The sequence below is a fragment of the Argopecten irradians genome, chromosome 2 (assembly GCF_041381155.1).
Source record: "Argopecten irradians isolate NY chromosome 2, Ai_NY, whole genome shotgun sequence".
In the NCBI taxonomy this organism is placed as follows: domain Eukaryota; kingdom Metazoa; phylum Mollusca; class Bivalvia; order Pectinida; family Pectinidae; genus Argopecten; species Argopecten irradians.
The window spans coordinates 48,028,217-48,044,720 of NC_091135.1; the positions used below are offsets into that span (position 1 = coordinate 48,028,217).

Below are 16,504 nucleotides of genomic sequence, written 5' to 3' on the forward strand. Positions count from 1 at the left end.
CCTCTGGGATCTCTTGTTTCATAAAACACATCTTATAGTTAATGTTAAATCTTTTTACCATAAGGGCAAAAGATTTGCCCTGCCAGTTACTGACCATTATTCAGTTGTTTTGCTCAGAGACCTCTGGCTTTTCCCTGACTTTTAAAATGTGACAGATTTGAAATGGAAGATAATATAAGCACCAGTATCTAACCTACATCTTTGATAGTATCCTCACTTTTTGCTGTGTATGTTCCAGTGGATTCCAGTTCCTGTGGATGTCCGACATGGAGACAGTAAACAGTATAGCCATGTCGTTTATGAAGGGTCCTACACTGATGTTACTGAACCCTACCACCCACTACTACTACATCCCCTCCAAACCTGTACAGGACTTCACCATACAACAGCTCATGCAGTATCTGGAGGATGTCCGCGACGAAAAGGAACAAGTAAGTCAAGGTCACATTGTGGTGTCAAGGTTGTAGGCAAGGTGAAAATACTGGTGTGATATGAATGGTCTTTGGCAAATTGGTGTTTGAAGTTTGGAGGTGAGGTTGCATTGTAGTGTCTGTATGCAAGATCGTCATATTCAAGGTCATCTTGTATTGTTAAAGAATGAAGGTCACTCAAAGTCAAGGTCTTTTATATATTTAATATTTTTGTGTGGAGGTCAGTGGCAATTACATTCAAATTTTGATTTGAAGGTCAGTGAAGGTCAGTGAAGCTCACAATATAGTGATAAGAATAGTTTCCCTGTCGGCAGACTTTGGTCATACTTCTGACCATGTGTAATTCTTATTATCTGTAATGATAAGACAGTATTTTTAAAATTAATTTTGAAGAATTTCACTTCCTTGTAGAGACAAAGACATTATTATTCCCAGATTTCACCAATCCTTGGATGTCGTTGCTAGGTAGTTGATAGACTCTCCCTATCACTTGTCAGATAGTTACTAAATGGAATCTGACTCTAGTGTGATGGCGGTCAACCACAATTCTACAATATATATGATAAAATGTTTCTAAAGGAGTGATGTAAATAAACAGGTTTTACTCTATCAACACAGATTAAGCTGAGATATTTCATAGGATCAGCTGATGTGTAGGAGTGGTAAAACAGGCATATACGTGTTCGAAATACTTGTATGATCTGAAAAGATTTCAAAATAATAAAATAAATAACCATGTGGAATAAACTGCATGAACCTATCAATTGGAATGATTAGGTGCTACACTTTTTTTGCAAATGGCACATTCAATTTGGCATACCGGGTATATCTATAACTCTCAGACATTGGAAAAAGGTGAACTAGTCTTCTTCTGTAGTCAACCCAGTAGCCTTCTATGTTAAGGCTCTTAGACTTAAGTTGACAGTCCGATACCTCATGACTTGTCATTCACCAGTGGCCAACACAGTCATTTGGGTAATTACTAATTCACCAGTGGCCAACTCAGTCATTTGGGTAATTACTAATTCACCAGGGCCAACTCAGTCATTTGGGTAATTACTAATTCACCAGTGGCCAACTCAGTCATTTGGGTAATTACTAATTCACCAGAGGCCAACACAGTCATTTGGGTAATTACTAATTCACCAGGGACCAACTCAGTCATTTGGGTAATTCCTAATTCACCAGGGCCAACTCAGTCATTTGGGTAATTACTAATTCACCAGTGGCCAACACAGTCATTTGGGTAATTACTAATTCACCAGGGGCCAACTCATTCATTTGGGTAATTCCAAATTCACCAGTGGCCAACTCAGTCATTTGGGTAATTCCTAATTCACCAGGGCCAACTCAGTCATTTGGGTAATTACTAATTCACCAGTGGCCAACACAGTCATTTGGGTAATTACTAATTCACCAGTGGCCAACTCAGTCATTTGGGTAATTACTAATTCACCAGTGGCCAACACAGTCATTTGGGTAATTACTAATTCACCAGTGGCCAACACAGTCATTTGGGTAATTATTAATTCACCAGTGGCCAACTCAGTCATTTGGGTAATTACTAATTCACCAGTGGCCAACACAGTCATTTGGGTAATTACTAATTCACCAGTGGCCAACACAGTCATTTGGGTAATTACTAATTCACCAGTGGCCAACACAGTCATTTGGGTAATTACTAATTCACCAGTGGCCAACACAGTCATTTGGGTAATTCCTAATTCAGCAGTGGCCAACACAGTCATTTGGGTAATTCCTAATTCAACCAGTGGCCAACACAGTCATTTGGGTAATTACTAATTCACCAGTGGCCAACACAGTCATTTGGGTAATTACTAATTCACCAGTGGCCAACACAGTCATTTGGGTAATTACTAATTCACCAGTGGCCAACACAGTCATTTGGTTAATTCCAAATTCACCAGGGGCCAACTCAGTCATTTGGGTAATTCCTAATTCACCAGGGCCAACTCAGTCATTTGGGTAATTACTAATTCACCAGGGACCAACTCAGTCAGACCAATATCATTTGGGTAATTCCTAATTCACCAGGGCCAACTCAGTCATTTGGGTAATTACTAATTCACCAGTGGCCAACACAGTCATTTGGGTAATTACTAATTCACCAGGGGCCAACTCATTCATTTGGGTAATTCCAAATTCACCAGTGGCCAACTCAGTCATTTGGGTAATTCCTAATTCACCAGGGCCAACTCAGTCATTTGGGTAATTACTAATTCACCAGTGGCCAACACAGTCATTTGGGTAATTACTAATTCACCAGTGGCCAACTCAGTCATTTGGGTAATTACTAATTCACCAGTGGCCAACACAGTCATTTGGGTAATTACTAATTCACCAGTGGCCAACACAGTCATTTGGGTAATTACTAATTCACCAGTGGCCAACACAGTCATTTGGGTAATTACTAATTCACCAGTGGCCAACACAGTCATTTGGGTAATTACTAATTCACCAGTGGCCAACACAGTCATTTGGGTAATTACTAATTCACCAGTGGCCAACACAGTCATTTGGGTAATTCCTAATTCACCAGTGGCCAACACAGTCATTTGGGTAATTCCTAATTCACCAGTGGCCAACACAGTCATTTGGGTAATTCCTAATTCACCAGTGGCCAACACAGTCATTTGGGTAATTACTAATTCACCAGTGGCCAACACAGTCATTTGGGTAATTCCTAATTCACCAGTGGCCAACACAGTCATTTGGGTAATTACTAATTCACCAGTGGCCAACACAGTCATTTGGGTAATTACTAATTCACCAGTGGCCAACACAGTCATTTGGTTAATTCCAAATTCACCAGGGGCCAACTCAGTCATTTGGGTAATTCCTAATTCACCAGGGCCAACTCAGTCATTTGGGTAATTACTAATTCACCAATGGCCAACATAGTCATTTGGTTAATTCCAAATTTACCAGGGGCCAACTCAGTCATTTGGGTAATTCCTAATTTACCAGGGGCCAACTCAGTCATTTGAGTAATTCCTACTTCACCAGGGGCCAACTCAGTCATTTGAGTAATTGCTAATTTACCAGGGGCCAACTCAGTCATTTGGTAATTCAAAGTTCACCTGGGGCCAACTAAGTCATTTCAGTAATTTCTAATTCACCAGGGCCAACACAGTCATTTGGGTAATTAGTAATTCACCAGTGGCCAACACAGTCATTTGGGTAATTACTAATTCACCAGGGCCAACTCAGTCATTTGGGTAATTACTAATTCACCAGTGGCCAACTCAGTCATTTGGGTAATTACTAATTCACCAGGGACCAACTCAGTCATTTGGGTAATTCCTAATTCACCAGGGCCAACTCAGTCATTTGGGTAATTACTAATTCACCAGTGGCCAACTCAGTCATTTGGGTAATTACTAATTCACCAGGGACCAACTCAGTCATTTGGGTAATTCCTAATTCACCAGGGCCAACTCAGTCATTTGGGTAATTACTAATTCACCAGTGGCCAACACAGTCATTTGGGTAATTACTAATTCACCAGTGGCCAACACAGTCATTTGGGTAATTACTAATTCACCAGTGGCCAACTCAGTCATTTGGGTAATTACTAATTCACCAGTGGCCAACACAGTCATTTGGGTAATTACTAATTCACCAGTGGCCAACACAGTCATTTGGGTAATTACTAATTCACCAGTGGCCAACACAGTCATTTGGGTAATTACTAATTCACCAGTGGCCAACACAGTCATTTGGGTAATTACTAATTCACCAGTGGCCAACACAGTCATTTGGGTAACTACTAATTCACCAGTGGCCAATACAGTCATTTGGGTAATTACTAATTCACCAGTGGCCAACACAGTCATTTGGTTAATTCCAAATTCACCAGTGGCCAACACAGTCATTTGGGTAATTCCTAATTCACCAGTGGCCAACACAGTCATTTGGGTAATTACTAATTCACCAGTGGCCAACACAGTCATTTGGGTAATTCCTAATTCACCAGTGGCCAACACAGTCATTTGGGTAATTACTAATTCACCAGTGGCCAACACAGTCATTTGGGTAATTACTAATTCACCAGTGGCCAACACAGTCATTTGGTTAATTCCAAATTCACCAGGGGCCAACTCAGTCATTTGGGTAATTCCTAATTCACCAGGGCCAACTCAGTCATTTGGGTAATTACTAATTCACCAATGGCCAACACAGTCATTTGGTTAATTCCAAATTTACCAGGGGCCAACTCAGTCATTTGGGTAATTCCTAATTTACCAGGGGCCAACTCAGTCATTTGAGTAATTCCTACTTCACCAGGGGCCAACACAGTCATTTGAGTAATTGCTAATTTACCAGGGGCCAACTCAGTCATTTGGTAATTCAAAGTTCACCTGGGGCCAACTAAGTCATTTCAGTAATTTCTAATTCACCAGGGCCAACACAGTCATTTGAGTAATTTCTAATTCACCAGGGCCAACACAGTCATTTGGGTAATTAGTAATTCACCAGTGGCCAACACAGTCATTTGGGTAATTACTAATTCACCAGGGCCAACTCAGTCATTTGGGTAATTACTAATTCACCAGTGGCCAACTCAGTCATTTGGGTAATTACTAATTCACCAGTGGCCAACACAGTCATTTGGGTAATTACTAATTCACCAGTGGCCAACTCAGTCATTTGGGTAATTACTAATTCACCAGGGACCAACTCAGTCATTTGGGTAATTACTAATTCACCAGGGCCAACTCAGTCATTTGGGTAATTACTAATTCACCAGTGGCCAACACAGTCATTTGGGTAATTACTAATTCACCAGGGGCCAACTCATTCATTTGGGTAATTCCAAATTCACCAGTGGCCAACTCAGTCATTTGGGTAATTCCTAATTCACCAGGGCCAACTCAGTCATTTGGGTAATTACTAATTCACCAGTGGCCAACACAGTCATTTGGGTAATTACTAATTCACCAGTGGCCAACTCAGTCATTTGGGTAATTACTAATTCACCAGTGGCCAACACAGTCATTTGGGTAATTACTAATTCACCAGTGGCCAACACAGTCATTTGGGTAATTATTAATTCACCAGTGGCCAACACAGTCATTTGGGTAATTACTAATTCACCAGTGGCCAACACAGTCATTTGGGTAATTACTAATTCACCAGTGGCCAACACAGTCATTTGGGTAACTACTAATTCACCAGTGGCCAATACAGTCATTTGGGTAATTACTAATTCACCAGTGGCCAACACAGTCATTTGGGTAATTCCTAATTCACCAGTGGCCAACACAGTCATTTGGGTAATTCCTAATTCACCAGTGGCCAACACAGTCATTTGGGTAATTACTAATTCACCAGTGGCCAACACAGTCATTTGGGTAATTCCTAATTCACCAGTGGCCAACACAGTCATTTGGGTAATTACTAATTCACCAGTGGCCAACACAGTCATTTGGGTAATTACTAATTCACCAGTGGCCAACACAGTCATTTGGTTAATTCCAAATTCACCAGGGGCCAACTCAGTCATTTGGGTAATTCCTAATTCACCAGGGCCAACTCAGTCATTTGGGTAATTACTAATTCACCAATGGCCAACACAGTCATTTGGTTAATTCCAAATTTACCAGGGGCCAACTCAGTCATTTGGGTAATTCCTAATTCACCAGGGGCCAACTCAGTCATTTGGGTAATTCCTAATTTACCAGGGGCCAACTCAGTCATTTGAGTAATTCCTACTTCACCAGGGGCCAACTCAGTCATTTGAGTAATTGCTAATTTACCAGGGGCCAACTCAGTCAGTTGGTAATTCAAAGTTCACCTGGGGCCAACTAAGTCATTTCAGTAATTTCTAATTCACCAGGGGCCAACTCAGTCATTTCGGTAATTCCTAATTCACCAGGGGCCAATTTAGTCATTTCAGTACAGAGGACTCCACATAATCGAATAATGGTTATTCGAATATTTCGGTTATTTGCATAAAATTCTGCGGTCCCGATTTTTTCCTTCTTTATCTTTGTTTTTCAACTCCGTGTATTTGCATAGACTTTTACATGACCTCCGGTTATTTGAATAAAATATTTGGGAAATTCTAAAAATAAAATCGAATATTTTTCAATTTAACAGATTAACGTTATAGTATGGCTTGTTATTTTATGCAGGAATCTGCAAAGGTATTCGACGCTGTTACGATTTACATCAGCAGCGGTTGATCATAACTTTAGTATATTCACTGACTCAAACATCTAATTAAAGTATTTGCACTTTCAAATATGTTTATTTATGAACGTAACGTACCTTAAATTAGTTCGCGATCGGTTGGAGAAACCATGCTTCCTTACAACAATCGCCATTCATGAGTAGTCTCGTTCAACCAGAGTCTTGTTGACTACGACAGACATGTGCGTATCAAGCGTCTCGTTGAACGAGACATAAAAGCATGCAAAGTCGGCGTACAATGACTACCGCAAGTTTCGTACAGTATGTAAGCTTAGGATACAAAAGATACTTGCTACGTTAATTGTTTCATAGCTACTTGAATATTCATTAATTTCTGAAATGTTATCAAGCTATTGGCCGTATAGATCAACAATACAGGGAGAATTCTCAAAAGACATTTAGGTCGAATGAAAGCATGGCTTCATCACCTGCCGCCATTTTCGAATTCATATGCACATGTGTAAAAGCAACACTACTAGTTGATGGGCACTTTGAAGTTTAATCACGATCGTTAGTTCATTTTGCCAGGCAAATGTACGTAAATTTGTTTATTATTTAGGTTCAGAATTTTAGACACAAATCTAATCCTGTTTAGTAGAATCTAATTGCATTTGATATCGATCGTTTAGCTGTTTCTCAAATATTCATGTGTCGATCTAACGTAAACAAGAATCTAATATTGGAATATTTTTTGTTATTAAACAATTAAAATCGATTTACAACTTCGAAAATAATTACTTGTGGTTCGTTTTAAGTGTAAATAATTTACGTATTTATCAAGTAAACGAAATGATATCTATTTGCCTATTCACATACATATGTGTGGGGTCAAACGGAGGTGCAAAATGTCATCTCCGCCTATTCGAATACTCCGGTTATTTGCAAATGTTCTTCTGGAAAATGACCTATGCAAATAAGCGGAATCCTCTGTAATTCCTAATTCACCAGGGGCCAACTTAGTCATTTGGGCAATTCCTTATTCACCAGGGGCCAACTCAGTCATTTGGGTAATTCCTAATTCACCAGGGGCCAACTCAGTCATTTGGGTGATTCCTAATTCACCAGGGGCAACTTAGTCATATGGGTAATTCCTTATTCACTAGGGGCCAACTCAGTCATTTGGGTAATTCCTAATTCACCAGGGGCCAACTTCAGTCATTTGGTAATTCCTTATTCACCAGTGCCAACCTCAGTTATTTGGGTAATTCCTTATTCACCAGGGGCCAACTCAGTCATTTGGTAATTCCTAATTCACCAGGGGCCAACCTCAGTCATTTGGTTATTCCTAATTCACCAGGGGCCAACTCAGTCATTTGGTTATTCCTAATTCACCAGGGGCCAACCTCAGTCATTTGGTAATTCTAATTCACCAGGGGCCAACAGTCATTTTGAGTATTTCCTCATTTGGTCATCATATTTTAGGGATACTTGTCAATCATGCAGGATCAAGTTTTATCACCATTCCTTAACTTTAATGAATTCCTTTAGCTTAAAGTTCTACATCAAAAAGCATTACAGAAGTTAGGGGAAATCTACAGGTAAAAATTAAAATAATCATTTACTTCTGTGATGCATTCTTATAGAGAATTTTAAGTTATGGAATTCCTTTAAGTTATTAATGTTGGTGGATTAACTTCTGATTATAGGAAGACCTTTCAAATGAACCATTATGAGAGAGCATTAATGATCAAAGGTGAACCTGGGTGTTTTTAAGTCATTTAGTTATTGATTGTTCGCCAGTTGTCTTAGTCTAACTGCCTGGGCACCGCAAGTGACTTAACATTTTGTACTGTGTATACTAAAACATGTACTGCGACATTGAATGAGTACACAACACGTGTGCCAGCATGAGGTGTGGCTACAAACTGTCCAGTGATTGGTCAATCACTAATTAAAGATGAATGTTATCAAATTATCTTGATTTTAGTATGTTGTCCAGGAAATATTTAACAGGACAATATTGTCAAGGATTCTCTTTCATTTGAAAGTAAACCTGTATTTTCTAGAAGTATCCAAGTTCAACTCAGTAGAGTCCATTGTAAAATAGAATCTGTTTCACCATTGTTCTATGTTAATGTTTACAACACAGTGTATAAGTTAACACATTAGTAAATACAGGAATCAGAAGGGGTCTCCAAAGTGTTGTTCTAAAGGTTTGGTTTAAGTACATAGCACTTTTAATTTATCTAAAACCTAAAACAGAATGCTGTGGTGTTGTTTTTCCTGGGGTGAGGTTCCCGCTGTTTCTCTACTTGTTACATAACCTAATACCATTGAAAGTAAGTAGGCCATATCATACACTATGTGATGGGGTAGGGGATATAGCAAACTCATTTCAAACTTGATATTTAAAGGAAATGACTTTAACAGATTTTGCAGTGATAAATATTGATACAGAATTGAAATGTTACGATTAGAGTTTCATTTATAGGAATGACTTTAATGGTGAATTTTGCTATCTACATTTGACAAAAGTCATCAGATAGCTATAATTAGTAATAAAAGGTGAAACACTCCGAGGGAGACCTGGGGTTTTTTATCCTTGGTACTTAAATCAGTCATCAGATATACACAATATCATAATTCATAACATATTGCATAATATTGACTTTCAAATAAGATGATATTTTGAAATTAAAATGAACTTGAAAAGTTTTACAGTAATATCAAATATATAGTATAAAATGGTAACTTCTTCTCGTAAAATTCTGCTGATATCAGATCTGGGAGAAAATCATATTTATATTTAGACATTCTAAACCATTCCGTCAGTGCTGACATTAAATTTTTATCAGTCATATTTATCATGAAACAAAATTTGAAAATCAATGGACATAATTTATAACTTTGATACGCTTTAATAAACAGCTGCTTTTTGTCAATAAAATTGCAATTCATCTTTGATTCATAGTGATACTTTTAATGCAGGACTCATTAAAATAGATACACTGATCTGAATTATGATGATGCAGATAATCATGGATATTGATATCTCAAAAGATAAAATCTAAAATCATAAAATGTTATCTTGACAAATATCAAGGCTTTCTGTATTATTTTTTTAGCCCACCATCATCAGATGGGAGGGGGCTATTCAAATCGCCTTTCGTCCGTGGTATGTTGTCCGTCCATTCATTAACAATTCTTGTTACCGCTGTTTTTCAGAAAGTACTGAAGGGATCTTTCTCAAATTTTATATGTAGCTTCCCCAGGGACCCTAGTTGTGCATATTGTATTTTGGGGTCGATTTGTAAACAATATGGTCGATCGCCACTATCTTGGATTTTGGTAAAAGGGATCTTTTTCAAATTTCATATGTAGGTTTCCCTACGACCCTAGTTGTGCATTTTGCATTTTTGGACCATTCGGTTAACAAGATTGCGGACTAGCTGGCTGCCAACTTTGATTTGATGGTTAAAGTTTATTACCGCTATTTCGCAGAAAGTACTGAAGGGATCTGTTTCAAAGTTCATCTGTAGGTTCCCCCTAGGCCACAAGTTTCTAGCTTACTTCTTGGGAGAATTTTGTATCGACTAGTTTGATTTAAATGTAAATACAATATATGTCGCATATTCATATGCATTAAAATGAGGATACTTTTTATTTGTGTGCATTTGAAACAATGAATTCTTCTTGTGTTTTTCAGGCACTGGGAGGGACAGGATTTTTCCAGAGACTGAAGAGAGTTTTCTACGATCTCATTGTCATGGTGGTGGTAGGTTATATTCTATTATTTGGTTGGTTTTTTTTATTTTTATTTTTGGGAGTGATTGGGTGGGTTAGTGGTTAAGCCACCAAGCTTGCCACAAATAAATCTGCGATAAAACAGTTACGGTTACCATTGTCCCATTGTGGGGGATTTTCTCAAAGTACTCTGGTTTCCTTCCACTCTAAGACCCCTTGCATGCTTACATCTGGCCGATCAAGAGATATTTGTATACATTAAAACCTTAAAATTTAAAGTATATGATCTTAAATCAAGTAAAAAAAATCATAACAAATGCAAAATTAATTTGACCATTACCATTGTCCAAGTGCAAAACAATATAATGGGGATAGACACTAGTGACCATTTTATTTATAGTAAGATACTGTATTTCCTAGGGAGTGTGGCAGTCTTCTCGATGGCTGTTCCTTTTGATGTTTGGCCTCCCCACAACTGTGATTAGTGTCGTCTGCTATAGCCTGTGTTGTATGGATACTGTGGATGATTTACCTGAGAGTGAAGATGAACAATCAGATGAAGAACATGAACTTTTACCTCAAGGTCAAGTACAGTCTGGTAAGCAATTGGATGATACAATAATAATGATCCAAATTCAGGATAAAATCACCTTTTGAGATCAATGGTTCTCAGGATAGGAAAAAAAACTTTTAAACTAAATATGATATTATAAGTAAAAAAAAAAATATGAAAAGTAAAATTGTCTTTCATTCAAAGTCAATGGTCAATAGTCATCTGGTCAGAATGAAGTCTCTGATTTGTTGATTGTATATGTCACATGAGTTAAGAATAATTATGTTTACATGGGCATTACAGGGATATACATAGATTGTTTCCCTTGATATGCTTGGCTTAATTCTCTCCCTCCTGAAGTACCCCCAGTACACACCCAGAGCTAGTAAATCTTCGAAGGTTGATCCATATCTAAATAGATTGAGCTTGAAAAACAACATGGTTGGTTTCTTGGGAATTCCAGAATGAAATATGTGGTATGCAAAGCCTATTTTTCAAAACGCTTTTGTTGCTCTAAATGATTTAATAAACTAGTCCTGACAAGCTCTTAGGTTTCGTTTTTCTTAAGAATAGGGTTCTGGTCTGCACAAGTTATTTATTTACCAACTTCAGGTGTAATAGTGTCTTTTAAACTAAAATATCCTAATGACTCTGATCTGATCTATTCATAAAGATGAACTTTGAAATAACCTTTGAAATAACATTCAGCATCTGAATCAAATTAACATTTCAAGCATTATTCAAAAGATCAAGTAAATGTCATTAAACATCTGAATCAAATGAACATTTCCAGCAATTCTCAAATGGTTTCAGTAAAATATTAAAAGAAGAAATGATATAAGATCAGCTTTTATTAATGCAATTACAGTGGTTCCTCATTAATGATATTTCTACAGTTAGTATTTGATTTTATACAGAGATTTAATGATACTGCTTCATCCATTCTTTAATGTACCTTATTCATCGTAATTAGCACCCCTCCCCCTATAAGCGCCCCTCGTTTGTCTGAAGAAAGAGTATGAACACTCACATCTCATGAATTTAACAATGTTTTACAACATGTGATGCCTCTAACATCAGCATTGCATTCCATAATACTTGAACTTGTGAGTGTTTTACATGTGAATCACAACAAAATAAAGTATCTCACAGGATAAAAGGCATATGCATGTTTACTGTAAAGAGTTATGTACTATGAGTACAGAAAATTTTTAGATATGGCTGACTTTTTTTTCGTCCAAAACTGACATTTTGGTACACCAATAAAAGTTTGTTTCAATAATTTACTGCCGTTCTATCATAAGATTGTACGATTGTGCTGAAGCACTAGTGTATCGACTCTCTGTAGTAGATTACATCGCTACATATTACAGGTGAAGTGTCTGTGTAACCCGCATTGTGATTGGCTGACAGTGTGCATATAAATATAAACGTTACCCAACCTAATTCTGCATCCGCAAAAAAATACCCCATTTTAAAATGGCCCCTATTTGTGCAATCGGGACGTTGTAAGTGTGCGAAACAATTACAAATGTTCAAATAAATAAGCTTCTGAAAAACAAATATTTGTAAAATAGAAGTATTACAGTCTGTAAAAAAAATAACGCTGATATAGAATTTGCGCTGTAAAAATATACATGACTGTTTTGATCAGGGGTGGTTTTTTTCATAGTACACCTTTTGAATACACATTGTAGCACATGTGACAGAAGAAAGCCTGGCTGCGGATTATGTGGAGACATTTACTTCAAATGCATTAGAAATGATTAAATTCTTCGACGAAGCAATAATGATTTTGGAAATCCTGTGTTTGCGAACAGAGATATAATTGTGATGGATAATCTTCCAACCACCATACTCTCCACAGTACAATGTTTAGTACGTATTTAATGCCATGAAATCCAGCTTCGCAAAAATCAGTCGTATATATCCAAGTTCACAGAATTAGCTATCATTGATGCCCTGTCTACCTTTCTGATTCGAAACTTAGCCTCTATTATGGACTGTGTGGATATGTTTGAGATTAACATAAAAAAGAGAAATCTTTGGTATAAAAAACTGTATTATATTTCGTATTTCACTGAAACAGGTTTATTGTGCACACACGTTTTCTCTTCTATTTTTAGATCAACTCAGCCAATCACAATGCGTGTTACATAGACACTTCATCTGTAACATGTAGTGATGTAATCTACTACAGTGAGTCGATACACTAGTACTATCACACAATCATGCAATCTTATGATAGAAAGGTAGTAAGTGCCCTGGGCGCTAATTACAGCGACTACGGTAATAGACTTGGCTAGCCCAGAAGGATATGTTAAGCCCAAGCAATCAGTGATCTATTCTTCATATTACTTTTTGCTCAATATATCCAAATATATACACTTTTAAAAAGGACCAATAAAGCCTTTTGAATGATAATAGTCAAATTTTCTCCTAATGTTAATGTTAATTATGACAAACTTTCATAGAAAAATTAACAGATGACCTGCTGTCAATCAAACTGCCTGGCTACCACACATTTTGTATTGTGTATGCTACAATGATTGCTTCGACATTGAACTGGATCACACGCGTACCTGGCTACATACCCTTTGGTGTTTAGTCATTTAATTTAACAGTACCCTGTTTAGCAATCCGCTGCATACTTACCAATTTTTTAAATTTCCATGGGGGTAATTTCATGTGTTTAAAATTTTAACCTCAAGAAAGTCTACTAAATATCCCCCTATGAAAAAATTACAGGTTAATTTTTGCATATTTTGACCTGTGCTTTCTGATGGTATAGTCAGATTTGTTACATTTTGAATATTTAAGAATTTGGACTTGCTAACATAGGGTTAAAAATCGAGTTTCCCTCCAAAATAGGGAGGGTTGGCAATGAATAGATGCCCTATGCATGGTTACTGAAATTCTATCTTGTGTTGCAATATCCACCATATCTATAACTTATTGTTTCTCTGTCACTAAAGATTAAAACAGTTTATGTTGGCTTAATGTTATTATGGTAAATTTGGATAAATGGTAAATAAACACATAGTTATATGGAATTTCGGTGAGGTCACACTACAAAACAGAATTGACCTCTCATAAGTTTCAAGTAACCACAAGTAAGCAATTAGAAAATGTCAAGAATCTTTATTTCTTTAATTGAAATGACTAATAGTCAATTGAAGTTTTAACTGATATTGGTGTTGGCAGCGAGGAAGATGTTATAAATAAATTAAAGTTTCTGTATATATGTTACATCACTCACACTAGTGGATCAACACACTGTAGATTTTTTCCCTTTAGTGCTATGTTATTTCAAATCACGAGCTGGCATGCACATAAGTTGGATATTTTTTAATAATTGTCATTATGTAAGAATCCACAGCAGTTAGTTTGAGTGTGATTAGAGTTGGCAAAACGAATTATCAGCCATCAAGGAGCAGTTTTCTAATTAATGTGACAGTTAATTATCACCATTTTTGTTGTTGTTTTTTATGTTGTTTTTTGGTTTTTTAAGACATCTTCACACCGCGTTGGCACTTTAAATTTGGCTTGAAAGACATTATAATAAACACCTGATGGACTGGCAAGAAGTATCGTTGCTACTGAAGAAAAAACATGTGCTATTCAGACAGAAAATAATCAAAGTCAATCCATTTCTAATAAAAATACATATTTCAAAATGTAAAAACAAAAGTACATTGCCAAGCTTCTATATCTCATTACTGGCATGAAATCTTGTGCTCATATGATCCCAAAAATCTTTATCCTTTTGGAGCTGTCATAATTAACTTTCTCCCGTCTATGTTTATACCTTGCTTTTGGCCCTAAGTTAAGTGTTGCCTCTTCCAAGAAGGCTTTGGGAATTAAATCCTATTCCTTAGCCAAGTCTACAGTGATGGACTAGTGTTGATATTCCTGTTTATATCAACAATTCAGGTGTTTGGTTTTGGGGACAACTGGGCCCAGTTGTTCAATTTATGATTAGTGGATTTTTCTTTTCTCATTTGCTGCAAATTTCATGATTATATCTTCACCAAAATCAGCAAACAGGTGAATGAATGTTTATTTCATATGATATTTTATAAAATGAGTCTTAAGAAGTTTATTTTTTGCAAGCCTTGGTGAACAATAATTAAAACTTCAAAACAAGTTTCAGAAAATCTCATACCTTTTTATTATTACTACAAACACTCTACATTTCAAAGAATCTGAATGTCAAAATGTGACAAAAGTCAAAATCCAGTGAATGTCACAATTTTTTCACAATGTCATTGAATCCTGACATCAGCATTCGAGCATCATGCAAAAATTAGGACACAACAGAAATAATCTGGCTTTTAGACCATGTACTGTTCCTTCATTACAGTCACACCTGTGTGTAAAGTAAATTGTACATGTCCTTTAACAACCCTGTAGCTGCTGGTAGGGTGCTAAAGGACACACAATACACTTTTTGTTTCTACTGATTTACACAATTCTGTGTAAATATAAATCAAAAGATAAAAAGCTTCCTGTACTTAGCATATTTCCTCCAGTCCTTGTTAAGATTAATAGACAATCTACCTTGCTGTCTTACCTGCCCATCCTTAACAAATGAATTACCTGTAGGGTTTGGTGTTCAGGTGAGAGGTTCCCGCCCTTACTTGTAACTTTTGAAGTTTATAGTGTACATCCTAGAATGCTAAGTCAATCTTTGATTTAGTGTAGAAACCAAAATAACAATCTGTCAACAATTGTGAACTTTTCACTTTAAACTTATGTTTGAAGGTCGGAATCTAGGTTGTCATGAGTTTTAAGTTTAATTTGGTCTATGTGACCTTCACCTATGTAACACTGAGAAGGTCAAAAGATATTAAGGTTGTTAGCGATTTAGAATTTGTAGATCTATTTGACCTTGACCTAACTGTAGCACACTCTGAAGGTTAAGATGAGTCTTTTGGTTATCTGTCTTTTCATCAATCCAGGTTAATGTGACCTAAACCTCTGCTAAAATGTGAAGGTCTTAAACACATTAACAACTATTTAAGTTTGAAGGTCAATATGACCTTCACCTGTGCCACACTTAAGTCAGATGTTGGGCATGCTTAGACGGGGTAGAGGAATCAAGGTCATCTGTTGTTTATTAATCCAGGTCAATGTGACCTCCTGTGCCAATTAAGCTGAGAAGGTCAAGGGAATATAGGTCATCTGCTATTTGAGTAATCAAATTAAAGACAACAGCCACTTGCGCCACACACAAAACTAAAATTGTCTAGATAATCAGGTACAGTATAACACACTTATAATGATTTTATGTATATAATGTAGTTATTTTCATTCCCTAGCAAGGTTATCATAAGATATCTACAACATGTATATATATACAGACTTATGCTTATAACGAAGTGATTTTGTTGGTTCCCAGAGGTTCGTTTTAACCGTGTTTTACTGTAATTACAATTTTAAATCTAGGACAATGCAATTGCCATATAACAAACAAAGAGGAAGGAGGAAACTTAGCTAGCTAGCTATAAAGTTGTCAGCTGTTTTAAGTATCTAGGTCAACATGACTTTCACCTCAAGGTAAAAGTTTAACTATTAGTCTACAACAGTTATACATAGCACTAATCAAGGTAACACATAT

At 36.7% G+C, this 16,504-nt stretch overlaps 1 protein-coding gene across 1 annotated transcript in view; it reads left to right on the forward strand.

The window, feature by feature from the left end:
• LOC138315755 (protein disulfide-isomerase TMX3-like) overlaps nucleotides 1-16,504 on the forward strand; it is a 267,210-nt gene that overhangs the window by 246,509 nt on the left and 4,197 nt on the right. Inside the window, exons 11-13 of the mRNA XM_069257004.1 lie at nucleotides 239-431; nucleotides 10,294-10,362; nucleotides 10,752-10,929. Coding sequence (XP_069113105.1) covers nucleotides 239-431; nucleotides 10,294-10,362; nucleotides 10,752-10,929 — 440 coding nt within the window. The remainder of the gene's footprint in view (nucleotides 1-238; nucleotides 432-10,293; nucleotides 10,363-10,751; nucleotides 10,930-16,504) is intronic.